The sequence below is a fragment of the Leptodactylus fuscus genome, chromosome 5 (genome assembly GCF_031893055.1).
Source record: "Leptodactylus fuscus isolate aLepFus1 chromosome 5, aLepFus1.hap2, whole genome shotgun sequence".
Lineage (NCBI taxonomy): Eukaryota > Metazoa > Chordata > Amphibia > Anura > Leptodactylidae > Leptodactylus > Leptodactylus fuscus.
The window spans coordinates 33,081,843-33,096,447 of record NC_134269.1 but is presented as its reverse complement, the minus strand read 5'-3'; the positions used below and the strand labels follow the sequence as shown (position 1 = coordinate 33,096,447).

Genomic DNA, 14,605 nt, shown 5'->3' with positions numbered 1-14,605 from the left:
ACGGGGCATTCTACAGTGTGTGGGCCAATAAAAGGGGTGTTATATATTGTGAGGGGCCAGTAAAGGGGCTATAAAATATCTGGAGTAGTCCTGTATAAAATATGGAGGAGTGCGGCATAGGAAGCCTACATTTTACTGGGCAAGATAGTGCAGATTTCTTGACATGTAAATGTGGGATGTCTCGGTAAAAAGGGCGCATGTCCTAAAAATTTAGATTAGGGAGCACAATTTTACTTGGGGCTCCTGAAATGACACGTTTGTCTCTAAGTACCTTTGCAGCTACACTGAACTTTGGATTGCAACACGTTTGCACAGAACACAAAATTAATATATAATTAAACTTTATTACAAATTTTTACTCATTTATATATATTATATATATTTGCCCTGCAGCCACAGTGATATCAGGCTCTTGCACAATAATGGGCCCCAAAGGTCTACAGAAGGTCATCCATTTGTAAGTGACTTTGGAGCAATCACTCATCACCAGGGGGCCTATTTCTTATGCGATTATTTACAAATAGCAGAATAACCTTTAAAGATGGAGGTGCCAATGTTCTGTACGGGTAGAGGGTTGTCCTCAGGTATATTTCGTTTTTTGGGCTCAAGTTTGACACTTCTATCTTCGATCATCTTCATCATCATCATCATCATCATCATCACCGACGTAAGGCCAGATGGGTTGACTATAACCTCAAGTAGACACTCATTTCTTCGGGGTGCCCTAAGGTCTTATTCAGATCCGGCTGTATGGGCTTGATGTCATGTACATATGTACAGGGCCGGGACGTCCATTTGTTCTCAGCATTTCTTCGGCAGCCTCTTCAGAGTATCTTCTTTTGGTAACTCTGACATTTGACTCTGTGAATGGGTCACAATTAGAGATGAGCGAACAGTAAAATTTTCGATATTCGTTTCGAGTAGCCACTCAATATTCGACTACACGAATCGAATATCGAATCCTATTATAGTCTATGGGGGAAAATGCTCATTTCAGGGGTAGGCAACGTTCGATCAAATTACACTTACCAAGTCCACGAGTGAGGGTCGGTCTGGATCCTCCAAGAAGTCTTCTCCTTGCAGCGTCCCCACGGCATCTTCCGGCTCTGAATTCACTCTGCCAGGCATCGGGCCTGGGCAGAGCCGACTGCGCATGCCCGCACTACAAGCAGACATGCGCAGTCGGCTCTGCCCAGGCCCGATGCCTGGCAGAGTGAATGAAGAGCCGGAAGACGCCGCGGGGAAGCTGCACGGAGAAGACTTCTAAAGGTAGGAGAAGAACCAGCGTTGATTGGCCAACTATATAGCATTCAGCCAATCAATGCTGGTTCTGCATCGAACTTTTCCATTCGAACAGCGAGTGGTACTCGATCGAGTACGAGTATTTCGAATACCGTAGTAATCGATCGAATACCTACTCGATCGAGTACTACTCGCTCATCTCTAGTCACAATCCATTACTGGATGATCTGGTTTACCATAGCAATTTTGGCACAAAATGTCACATTTTCCATCTAAGCCATTCCCGCTTGTTGGGTTAGTTAGAAAACAAAGCCTAAAAACACTACAGTGATACCTCAGATACTACTAGATTACTTACTGTTTTGGAAGTCATGGGCATACTGCTACCAGTCTCCGTGGTGTCGGACGTAGACTTCTTGGAGCATAGCCGGCGGAATCCTTTGCTGTATTCTTCCTGTACCTGTAAGGAAATGTAAGAAGGACAGAATAATTGTCAGAAACTTTCATCGAGAGAAAAAAGATTGTAGAAATAATGAGCAATGAAGCCACAGGACCTGGCGGTTGAGCAGACAATGTACAAGGAAGATGTACACGCCTTGGAGACTGTTGCAGATGGTGAAGATGTAAGACACAACAACAGAGCCAGATCCGAACTGAAAGAGGCCAAAGATCCATGTACAACCAAGTATTAAGAGCTGGGATAAGGCCTTGAAGGTCAGTAGGCTGCCAAGAGAAGAAGGGTAAGTTATATTGTTATGTATTTTCTAGCCACAAATATTAACCCTTAAAGAGGACCAGAAACCAGGTCTGTAAAGCCCAATGACATAATCATCTGATAGGTGCTGTGACACTCAGAATTTAAGTGTGTTAATCATCCAAATCTGATCAGCCATTCCGAAGATATAAGCCCTTTTAGTGTTGATGCAAATTGGGGTGTTCTAGCTAAGTGGTCAGTAACACTGCTGGACAGAGAGAGTACCCAGACCCCAACCTCACAGAAACCACAATGTTGGGGCCACATGGTGGCTCAGTGGTTAGCACTGTAGCCTTGCAGCACTGGAGTCCTGGTGTTCAAATCCTGCCAAGGGCAAAAAAACATCTGCAAGGAGTTTGTATGTTCTCCCCGTGTTTGCATGTATTTCCATCCCATATTCCAAAGACATACTGATAGGAAAAAAAAATGTACATTGTGAGCTCTATGTGGGGCTCACAATCTACAAAAAAGAAAAAAAAAAGAAAAAAAAAAAAGAAACCACAATGTTACCGCCCACTTGTCTGGTATACCCTACCAGGGGTGAACCTAGCCTTTTTGCCGCCTGAGGCGGACGACAGAAAGCGCCCCCCCCCAATCCCAACCCACCACCCGCCGCCCCCCCACACGCCAAAAAGGCTAGGTTCACCCCTGACTACACAGCATGTAGTCCAAAAATTGTTTCAATTTTCGGACCCCACGCTGTGTAGTGATTAACCCCCTCCCCCCCCACTGGTGTCTGCTTACCTGCAGCTCCCTGTTCTTCTTGGTCCGGTCCTCTGTCCGGTCTTCAGAGTGCCCCCCCCCCCCCACGTAGGACGCAGGCACACGTCGGGTGCGGGCCTGATTACGTGGCCACATCACCCGGTGTGTGGAGAGGAGGGGGCGGAGCGGAGGGGGCGGCGTTAGTATGCAGAGAGCAGGCAGGGAGAGGACCTGCTCTCTGCAAAGCGTAAGGGTGAGTTACAGCAGCGCTGCGTCCACAGGGCCGCCCCAATCCACCACTCGCTTCCCCTGCCGGGCTGGCGAGACGGTGACGCTAAGCCAGTCCAGGACAGCTTATTGTCTTTAATTGGTGCCAAGCTCCATCATACCCCCCTCCCCAGCATATGAAAGCAGAGAATTTCATTTTCTAAGTGATATGAAACTGAAGATATAGCTACTTGATGGGAACAGCCCTTTGGTATCTATTATATCTATACACAGTACACAGCTTCACTGTACGCTATTGACCCCTTTTGTCCTGGACTCACCGGGTATGATTTAGAGTGGAGACATTAGAGTTTAGAGATGCCAACTTCTTTTTGAGGAGCCAGAATGTGAGGACCAAGAGAGTGAAATTAACCTAGTATAAAATTTTATAAGAACAAGTTAGTTTATGCCAAGATGTGGGGAGGAAGATTTTGCCAAAGCTTACATTGTATACTTACACAGATAAACAGGCAGACTGGACCAAGGAAAGTCCAGACATGAGTAATTTTGATCCAGCAACTAAAGTCATAAAAAAGAAAAAAAAATTGCAAAAACCCAAATGGTCATCCTTAAATCTTTTTGTCTTCTCTTACACAATAAGGAGGAAGGGAAATAAGGGAACTCGTTGGCACAAAAGAAGACAAAAGCAGTCAGTGGAATGGTCTTCTAAGACCACCATTGGCTCCTGAGCTTGGACTAATGCTGTCATTGCCCCTGTAGCAGCTAGATGTTAAATAATCTGCCCCATCCATAGCTCTAGTGAGATCTTGAGGTGTCTGTTAAAGACCGTATGTATTGCCTAATTGCCATCTGACCAGTTCCTGACCTAGAGACATCTAACAGAGCTATTAGTTTTATTGGACTTACTAGTTCTTCTCCCCATAGATATGTGGATATAATGATACTGATACAATCATTATGATGGTCGGGATTCCAAACCCAACCAGACAGATATATGGGAAATGAGAGCGTCGAGAGTTCATATAATTCACAGCTCGTAGATTTCGCACGGTCAAGAAGAGAAGGATGCTTTCTAGAGTCATCCAGCAGAACGCACAGAGGAAGAGGAACTGTAGACTGCCTGCGATCACCGAACACAGGATCTGAAATAAAGATAAGAACAGTGAGAAAGTAAAGAATGAAATCGCAGATGGGTTATAAGGTTCTAGTCAGTAATGGTCTCTACCAAAAGGGAGTGAGAACTAGAATCAAGTGAACCACATCACAATGGCTCGTGTTGGATTTTTGCTACCAATGGATCATTACATTGTCGGGTCTCTTCAGACCCCAGAGTATACAAAGCTGAGGCCTAGTGGATGTGTCGAGAAATAATAAACACTCATAGTCACCTTCCCTAACCACTCCTGGGCTCCTGTGTGGTATCCGGTCTTGTTTCTCCAGAATCTGTGACTTCTACATCTCTCTCCTGTGATGTGAGTAGGCCCGGGGTCAAAGCAGAAGCATGTCATTGGGCCTCAGTGGTCAAGTGTCGACGCCGTGCAATTTACTTCAAAGCGTGATATGTTGACACGCCCCATATGACTGCCGAGGTCTGATCACAGGCCTCAGCGGTGACCTGGGGATGTTAATGTTTGGGGGAAAAGCAACACCGGTGAACATGAGGGAGCCCAGGAGGTGAGTATTCATTTTCTACACCTCCCCTCAAAACTTGTGGGCAAACCTCACGAATATTCAATAATCGCTAGGGTTGAGCCGATCTTGACTTTTCAGGATCGATTTTAAAATCCGATTTCCGATCATTTTTCATTCGAACCCGATCTCGATCCCAATTCCGATCCCAATGCAGGTCAATGGGATTTTTTTTATTAATCGGAGATCGAATTTTAAAAGCAATCCTATTCACTATATAGCATGGAATCTAACAATTGTTAGAATCCACGCTGTGTAGTGAATCAATAAAGTAGCCAGAGGATTTTTTTAAAATCCTCTGGCTACTTAGTCTCCCCTGGTGTCCGCTTACCTCCAGAGATGGCTGGTCCAGTGCCCGATGCCTTCCTTCTTCTTTGCCTCGCTGCCACTCCACGCTGCTCTTCTCCCTTCGCTGCCCCCTCCCTGCCAGGTTAGGAGAGTGTGGGCGGGTACTGGGAGGGGAGACGTCACGTCTCCCCGCCCTGTATCCGCCCACACTCTCCTAAGCCACAAGCCCCGCCTACCTAGCGCTTTAAACACTAACCTGGGAGGCGGGGCAGCGAGGCAAGAAGAAGGAGGGCACCGGAGCAGCCATCTCTAGAGGTAAGTAGATGTTAGAGATGTTTAGTTTAGCCTCCCATTCGAATGAATGGAGGCAGCCGGCGCACAGGGGGTTAAGGCTGTGTGCCGGCTGCTTCCATTCATTCCTATGGAACTGCAGCGGAGCCTTCACACTGAGTATACAGCAAATACTCAGTGTGAAGGCTAAGCAAAGCATTGTGGGAAAAGATCACTGATCTTGATCCCACATAAAAAGATTGTGTTCGGAATTCCGATGGTGATCGTGAAATTTTCTCGATTGCCGATCGGAATCCGATCTTTTCCGAACACGATCGCTCAACCCTAATAATCGCCCATCTCTGGTGAGAATTAAGATTTTAAAGGGGAATTCAATCTCAGCCAGTCATTGCTGAAATAGGAAGAAGAGAAGAGAGGATATGGCTGACATCTTAGTACATTTGAAGAAGATTTCTTTATATTATATTTGTAATCTCTCTCTAAATATATATATTTCTCAGTTTTTATTGTAATGTGTTAAAAAATATGAAAGCGGAAGAATAAGGGGAAGTGCTGCAATATTTGTTTTTCCATTTTTGTGTGCAGTTTCTGTGTTCAGTGTTCTTGTCAAAGTTGTTGTCCAGTATTAGAAAAACATGGTTGCTTTTTACCAGAAACCGCAACAGCTGTCCGTGCGTTGTGTTTGGTATTGTAGTTTAGCTCCAAGGAAGTGAATAGGGCTGAGCTGCAGTATGACGCAAAACTTGGAAAGAGTCGATGCGGCCATGTTTCTCTAATCTGGACAAACCCTTTATGGTATCAATAAGCAACAAATATGAGCCAAGTTCTTGGCCAGAAGGAGGTAAAAATGAAACGTCCATTGGTTGTAGAAGACCCACAGAACTTTATCATTCAATAATAGTGGAAACCATAGTTACCTTATTCCTGGTTTGTTGAAGACCCACCAAAACAAGAAGTTGGCCTAAGAAGAGACATCCACAAAGAACTGCTAGGACAGATGAGTGAGCACTCCTTAGCGATCGACAGAGAATGAAGGTGAGAAAGGAGAGGAACAAGCAGACAACAGATATGCTGAGGCCGATGATAGAGAGAAGTCTCAAGCCTTCGCCCACCTGTATGTGAGAAAACATCAAGGACTTGAAAGTGACAAATATCATATACCATCTGCATAAATGGCAAATGTCCCAAATGTTCACAAAAAATACCCAGAAAAATAAACATGTCCCTGAAAACCCCACCCTCAAAAGGGGTCAGATTTATACAAATCAGATCTAAAGAAGGTGGTGGTAGGGAAGACGCAGAATATTGTCGTCTTAAAGAACGTATAGCTGAGACTGACTGGGTGAAGTCACATTTCTCCCCCAGCCTCAGCCTTCTTATAACCCCCAGGTAGCCCCTCTTCTTCCTCTTCAGATGGCTCCAACAAGCGTAATGTCTCCCCCTTCCTCACTTGTCCCACGGACCAACTATGGTAAGGGATCAAGGACCAAGAGAGTGCTGAGTATGCTTTTTCTTCTGCATCTCCTTCAGCCTCCACAAGGGTTGATCCAATTACTGGACAACCCCTTTAAAGCTCCTGCGCCCTCCATGTCCCATGTGTATTCTTAAGTTGGAGACAGTCTTTGGAGCTCCTCCAGCACCAGGGACCAGGTACAGTTGCTACCTCTTCATCTGCTATGGCTACACCCATAGGTCTGTCAGACCATTATAAATGATACAGGCTGATATAGGAATCAGAATTACTTCTGAATAAGGATAAATGAACCAAGTAATATATTAATTTCACCTCAATTTCAGTGGGTGCCATGAGGACCGCAAAGGTGGAGAGATGTGTGCAGGCACAACTTGTACTGTTCTCTTGTTCTGACTGATGACGTTCACATCCATGAGTAGACCAAACTTCCTCTTCTGTGTCCCAAAATACACAAAGTATGTTGTAGTCTGGATTTACAGCCTATAACACAATGTTATGTTTTACCTCACAGATTGTAACAAAGGAATATAAGTCAAGAAAATAATTTTATAATACCAAAAATGTACATACAGTCCCTCATTGCATGTCAAAGGCCTAGACCTTGGCCAAGTTACTATCGCTACTAGGAGTTCTTCAGTCTACTTCGTATGGATTGTATGAAAATATAAAAGGTGTTCTGGTATCTAATGGCCAAGGCAAGGTCCAAGAATGGATGATTATGTAGATAATCTGTTTTCCCTTAGTCCCAACAGCGGCACAAGACTCACCGTATTGTGCCGCTGGTGGGACGGCAGGGAATAAGCAGGATGAGGGATGCCCAGATGGATACTTAAAAAATGGTGTACCAACAACCACCCCTGGTCAGCTAATATCCAAGCCAAAATCCTTCTGGAAAAACATCTTGTGGACAGATGAGACCAAGACGGAGTTTTTTGGTAAAGCACATCATTCTACTATTTACCAAAAATGGAATGAGGCCTACAAAGAAAAGAGCACAATACCAACATTCACATATGGTGGTGGAGGGGGTGGTGGTCAAAGATGTTTTGGAGTTGTTTTGCTGCTTCTGGCTCTGGGTGCCATGACTGTGTGCAAGGCATCATGGAATATTACCAAGGGATTTTGGGTCACAATATAGGGCCCAGTGTCAGAAAACTGGGTTTGCGTCCTAGTTCATGGGTCTTCCAGCAGGACAATAACTCCAAACAAACTTCAAAAACCACCTAGAAATGGATGCAAGGCAAGCCCTGGAGAGGTCTGAAGTGGCCAGCAATGAGTCCAGATCTAAATCCCATTGAACACCTGTGGAGAGATCTTACAATTGTTGTTGGGAGTCGAGAAGACACACTCCAAATATGAGAGACTGGGAACAGATTGCAAAAGAAAATTTCCTCTCGCTCCACTAGCAGCACAATGCTGGGGCACGCAGAGGCAGAAATACCCCAGTATTGTGCTGCTGTTGGGACTAAGGGAAAATAGATTAATATCATAATTTAGGTGTGGTCCAAATTTACATTTGAGAGGTATAATAAGCTTGTTGATGGTTATAATTGTATAATGTGTAATTGAAATAATTTTTTGGGGAGAAATACTTAATTTTCTGCAAAAACTTCAGGGGTGCCAACATTTATGGCCATGTGATTTCATTTTATAATTTTTGTGACTTTTGTATATTAAATCTTGATAAGTTTCTGCCCTATACATTGTTGAAGGAGAACAATGCTTAGTTGTGATAACTTTTTGGATGCTAGTATGCTAGCAGTTATACTGTTTTATGTTTGTGAACCCCATGTCTGAATGTACGTGTAGATTACCGGGGGCAGCATCCCATTGGCCACAACCAACATGGAGCGCTGAGGCCAAGTAAACATTTATTCCCTGTTGTCCTACCAGCGGCACAAGACACAGAGACCCATATTGTGCCGCTGTTAGGTCTAAGGGAAAACAGATTATCTACATAATCCACCATTGTTGCATCCAAAGTTTGGCTCGTGATTAAACATGAAACATGAACATGTATGGATTTTCCTAAGAAGCTAATGAAGGATAACACCTATGTATTACAGGTCCATACAACTTCAGAGTTGTGTGGAGCATATAGACTTTTATATGGCTTGCTGACCATCCGTTGGCATTAATTCTATGGTACCACATGGAGGACCAAGTGCCAAAACATAGAGTTACTTTTCTCTGTAGTATACTGTACATTGCACATTAATTTACCAAATTGGGTCCATATTCTTACCCCTTCACTAGAAAAGACACATGCCCCTCTGCCACTAGCACGACACGGATGACATACAGTAAATGCCTGTATGTTCTTGTACTGACCGTCAGATGTGGCAGCGTGAAGGTCACCGGAGGGCTCAGATTCTCTGTTTTGGGGCTTGTGATCGCTCCACCAATCATAGAGGAAATAATTTGTATATCTTTACGATGAGAAGTCCCAAGAGCTGCAAGAATACTGCCATTTAACCTGGCGTTAAGACCTTTGTATGAGATCAACATGGCTCCACCTAATAAACACAAAAATATGACAGAATAAGTGTATAATCATGTAATATAAGCGTATAGTCGGTACTAACTTCACACTCACCGTCTTCAACGTCCACAAGTGAACACGGTACTTCCATTTTGTTTCCATTGACTGTTAGGTTAACGGAAAATTCTCTACTACAAGGCTCATGGAAAACCTTCATCTCAGCCGCTATAGGAGATAGAAAAGAAGGCCCAACGTGAATATTTAGGTGTATAATGAATTTCTCATACATATGATAAGATATTACAATGAAAAGATACTGTATTGGGACCACACATATGGTGATAGCACTCCCAGAAAAATCCTACTGGTCTCAGCATGTACCCATTAACCCACAAATGGTGCTTAAACCTATGGAAATCATGGCCATGGTGTAGATACGAGATTGAGTTGCCACTATATAGTATGCCATAAAGGGAAGAGTCAATATAGGATACAGCACAGAGATCCATCCAAACTAATGCCAATCCTGGTTGAATCAGACAGATCTAGAAATCTTCTATATCTTATAATCTTGAGTCATAGCTGTGGTCATAAAAATGGTTGGAAACATCTCAGGAAGGAAATATTTATACCACTATGGGGTCTACTGGTCTACAGTTGAAGTTCTAGAATCGGAAAGTGATACTTTGAAGTCAGCTGCAAACTGGTTTATGTTCCCACTCACTGGTATATGTTCCCACTCCCTGGTATATGTTCCCACTCCCTGGTTTATGTTCCCACTCACTGGTATATGTTCCCACTCCCTGGTATATGTTCCCACTCCCTGGTTTATGTTCCCACTCACTGGTTTATGTTCCCACTCACTGGTATATGTTCCCACTCCCTGGTATATGTTCCCACTCCCTGGTTTATGTTCCCACTCACTGTTATATGTTCCCACTCACAGGTTTATGTTCCCACTCACAGGTTTATATTCCCACTCACTGTTATATGTTCCCACTCACTGGTATATGTTCCCACTCACTGGCATATGTTCTCACTCACTGGTATATGTTCCCACTCCCTGTTATATGTTCCCACTCACTGGTATATGTTCCCATTCACTGGTTCATGTTCCCACTCACTGTTTTATATCCCCACTCACTGGTATATGTTCCCACTAACTGTTATATGTTCCCACTCCCTGGTTCATATACCCACTCACTGTTTTATATCCCCACTCACTGGTATATGTTCCCACTCACTGTTATATGTTCCCACTCACTGGTATATGTTCCCATTCACTGGTTTATGTTCTCACTCACTGTTATATGTTCCCACTCCCTGTTATATGTTCCCACTCCCTGGTTTATGTTCCCACTCACTGGTATATGTTCCCACTTACTGGTTCATGTTCCCACTTACTGGTATATGTTCCCACTCACTGGTTTATGTTCCCACTCACTGTTATATGTTCCCACTCACTGGTTTATGTTCCCACTCACTGGTTTATGTTCTCACTCACTGTTATATGTTCCCACTCCCTGGTTTATGTTCCCACTCACTGGTATATGTTCCCACTCACTGTTATATGTTCCCACTCACTGGTATATGTTCCCACTTACTGGTTCATGTTCCCACTTACTGGTATATGTTCCCACTTACTGGTATATGTTCCCACTTACTGGTTTATGTTCCCACTCACTGGTTTATGTTCCCACTCACTGGTTTATGTTTCCACTCACTGGTTCATGTTCCCACTTACTGGTATATGTTCCCACTCACTGGTTTATGTTCCCACTCACTGGTATATGTTCCCACTTACTGGTTTATGTTCCCACTCACTGGTATATGTTCCCACTCACTGGTATATGTTCCCACACAAAGTACTTTAATAATACCAGTCTCACCACCGTACTCACCAATTTCAAGGGTGTCCAATTCCTGGTCAATGGGGTTTGCAGAGAAAGTTGCCAATAATGAGACTTCCACATTCGCTACTACTGCCATAACAACTGTTTTGAGCTCCTCGAAGTCGAGCTTTTTCAATGGAGTCTGGTTGAGAACGTCTGTGATCTGATCTGCCACTTCCTATGGAGATGAGGAAATTCAGTCCCTCGATAACATACTCAATGGCAATTATTAGCACGTCATTCTCATATCTATTTTCCTTTGGACCAGACAGTTTTTCTCCAGATGTTGTGATAAACAGATAAATCAAGAAGAAACATGAAATATCCTCGTCTTAATCAAAAATTTCTTGCCGAATGTAGACCTATACTATGTGTCTCTATAGTTACAGACTACAAACCCTCTGCGTAGTTCAGTTCTCCAGTGAAGACTCCTCTACAGACAGGGGCGTAACTACCATAGAGGCAGCGGAGGCGGCTGCCACAGGGCCCGGGCCATTAGGGGGCCCAGTGACAGCCGCTACCGCTGCATTTTTTTTTTTCAATTGGCCGTTACGGGCCCTATTTACTTGCTGATCCTGGACATAATACTGTGTGCAAGGGCCACTATGGGGACATAATACTGTGTGCAGGGGCCACTATGGGGTATAATACTGTGTGCAGGGGCCACTATGGGGGATAATACTGTGTGCAGGGGCCACTATGGGGGATAATACTGTGTGCAGGGGCCACTATGGGGGATAATACTGTGTGCAGGGGCCACTAATGGACATAACACTGTGTGCAGGGGCCACTAATGGACATAATACTGTGTGCAGGGGCCACTATGGGGCATAATACTGTGTGCAGGGGCCACTAATGGACATAACACTGTGTTCAGGGGCCACTAATGGACATAATACTGTGTGCAGGGCTTACTAAGGGACATAATAGAGTGCGGAGGAGGGGGTTGGTCGAGGTCTTCGGCGTCGGTGTCGGTTGGGGGGGCCCAATGTCAAAAGTTCGCCACGGGGCCCCGCCATTCCTAGTTACGCCACTGTCTACAGATATAAGAAACTGGGGACATGACCTTTGGAGGAGGACTGATAACTTCTGCAGCTTTGTGTATAGTTGTATACTTTCACACAAGCTTGGTTCCAAGGATGAGGAAACTGTCCCTATAACAAACCAGGTTCACTAAGAATTTTCCAAAAATTTCAAGTTGGGCAATCCTGAGATTTTTGGGAGTCACCACCCATGTATCTTCATATACTCTTCAGACCCCAGAGAATAGTAATGGAAGGACCGAGGTCTCATGAGACAGGTCTCCACCACAGTGTCCAGTCTATTAACCAGCCCTGGTTTACCAGAAGAATCAGCCTCTTTGGTTGTCCTGGGTTAAACAGGTTTGTTGACATGACTGTGGAGACTGGAACAGGCTGGAAGACGTCAGGAAGGATGCCGAGACGCCACAGAGAGGTCAGTATGAGCTGTATATTATTTTCTGCACCTCCCCTAGACCTTTAATTATTATACTCTGGGGTCTCAACATATAGTAATAGCCAAAACTTGTGGGCAACCCTGGCAAGGTTCATCCACCACTAGTTGGTTCTGCTTTAAGATGGTGGAATATGTTTGTGTCTAGGGTGTCACTGTGGGAAGGACAAGATATAGAAATAGATGTAACTTCGTGTCTTATCGCTCTCTTCCTCTTTTCTTCAGCCCCAGCCATTGTACTACATTACATCTATGTATTTAACTATTAGGTGGGGTTCACACTACAGTTGTGTGTGATGGATCATAACAACGCACATTACAGTTTGTTAGAGTGATAAACAGAAATGGAAAACTTTATATTCCTATCAGATATAACTGACTGCAATGATAAAAATGGAAGGGACAGAGCACAGGAGCGCCAATCTTCAGCAGGGTCACCGATGCCCTGATCTTAGATCTCCTACAAATGGTTTAATTTTTTGACCCATTAGAAAGTTACAATATGTACATTATATACTTTCCGATGGCTGTATTTCTTTATTATCACACCCTTTTAGTCCTCAGTTGTGTCATATGACCCACACCCTTCTTACTGTGTACCTATAAAGTCAGTTTCCTTATTCATTCCTATAACACTCACATCAAGACTCTCCTAGGTATGAATAGAGAAACTGACCTGCTGTGCACACAGGAGACCCTGACGGAAAGTTATTACGCTCTTACATATACTAGCCACCTTTAACATCGCTGCTTGTTCGGGTCTCTGCGCCATCCTGTGCTCGCATGCTGCGGCGCAGGAGGCGTGCGCAGTTTGATAATTTGCTTAGAGTTTTTAGTTGCACTGTGTGAACACGGCTCTAGCTCTGTAATTGAATTGCACCACACCCATCTTCTGCCCTTGCTATTTCCTCATGCTTGCTGGCTTCTCTTGCTGTTAATTTTCTTGTATTCTTATCTTTGACCTCTGGCTTTCCCTATTGACTATTCTTTTGGACTTTGATTTGGCACTGCATCGCTCTCCTGTTACCGAACCCTGGCTAGCTGACCTCCCTTTGTTGTTGTCTGTCTTGTCTGCGTTTTGTGTATCACATATATAGGAAGGGATCGTCTCCAAGTTGCCAGCTATTACATAGGATAGGGCCTGGCAAGAGGAAGGGACAGTGGGGGGGCTTCAGCTTAGGGCTCACTGTCTCTTGTGCCCCTTCCTCCAGGGTTCTCCAGCAGCTTCTGGGGAATTATCATCTAGCAATTCCCTAGCAGCACCATTTTTGGTGCATGTCAGGTTTGTGTGTATCTATAGGGGATATAGATGTAGTCACACAGGTATTAATAAAGGCACATAGTACGTTGGGACCTGTTAACAGATTTTGCATTGAGACACAGAAGCTTCAAGTTACATCTCTGAATAATGAGTAATCTGAACAATGGACAAAAGATTCATCAGTTTTTTTCTTACTTGGACATTTTTGCTTTTATTTCCCTCACACGCATCTTCTGTGATGTTCACAATGGATTTCAAGAAAGTGCACACAGGATCCTATAGAAAAATTAACAAAAAGCATTTACACAAAAAGATGTCCACTTATTTTTCTAGTCTTAAAGGGATTATTATCCAGGATTACAAAAACATGGCTGCTTTCTTCTTCTCGGGACGTGACATGACATCCACTAGTCACATGGCCATGCTGCAGCCCAGTCCTATTCGTTTGAGTTTAAGCTGCTCTCTTCTTCTCACGAAGTGAAATGACGTCTGTTGGTCACATGGCCATAATACAGATGAATGGGACTGAGCTGAAACATCAAATGAATGGGACTGAGCTGTAGCATGGCCGTGTGATCAATGGATTTGATGTCTCTTCCTGAGATGAAAAAAGCAGCCATGTTTTCTAATCCTGGATAACTCCTTTAAGTGTACTTAAAGAGTACCTCTTTAAGGGTAGAACCCCTTTAAAGGGGACCTTTCATCCTCATGAAAGTGCGACTTTACACCAATAGAAAGTTGACTGATTTCAGCGCACTTTCCAGTGTGTTCCCCTGGTGGTGGAGATATTGGCGCCGTACTTTCGCCACTGATATCTCCCCACTGTCAG

The 14,605-nt window shown here is 44.1% G+C and overlaps 1 protein-coding gene across 1 annotated transcript in view; it reads right to left on the bottom strand.

Moving 5' to 3' along the window:
- Positions 1 to 367: 367 nt before the first annotated feature.
- LOC142204480 (adhesion G protein-coupled receptor E3-like) overlaps positions 368 to 14,605 on the bottom strand; it is a 35,381-nt gene continuing 21,143 nt past the window's right edge. The window contains exons 9-20 of the mRNA XM_075275792.1: positions 13,972 to 14,052; positions 11,052 to 11,220; positions 9,265 to 9,375; positions 9,000 to 9,184; positions 6,981 to 7,148; positions 6,112 to 6,306; positions 3,833 to 4,068; positions 3,424 to 3,484; positions 3,247 to 3,338; positions 1,797 to 1,965; positions 1,601 to 1,702; positions 368 to 861 (exon numbers count right to left, since the gene is read on the bottom strand). Coding sequence (XP_075131893.1) covers positions 802 to 861; positions 1,601 to 1,702; positions 1,797 to 1,965; positions 3,247 to 3,338; positions 3,424 to 3,484; positions 3,833 to 4,068; positions 6,112 to 6,306; positions 6,981 to 7,148; positions 9,000 to 9,184; positions 9,265 to 9,375; positions 11,052 to 11,220; positions 13,972 to 14,052 — 1,629 coding nt within the window. The 3' untranslated portion in view covers positions 368 to 801. The remainder of the gene's footprint in view (positions 862 to 1,600; positions 1,703 to 1,796; positions 1,966 to 3,246; positions 3,339 to 3,423; positions 3,485 to 3,832; positions 4,069 to 6,111; positions 6,307 to 6,980; positions 7,149 to 8,999; positions 9,185 to 9,264; positions 9,376 to 11,051; positions 11,221 to 13,971; positions 14,053 to 14,605) is intronic.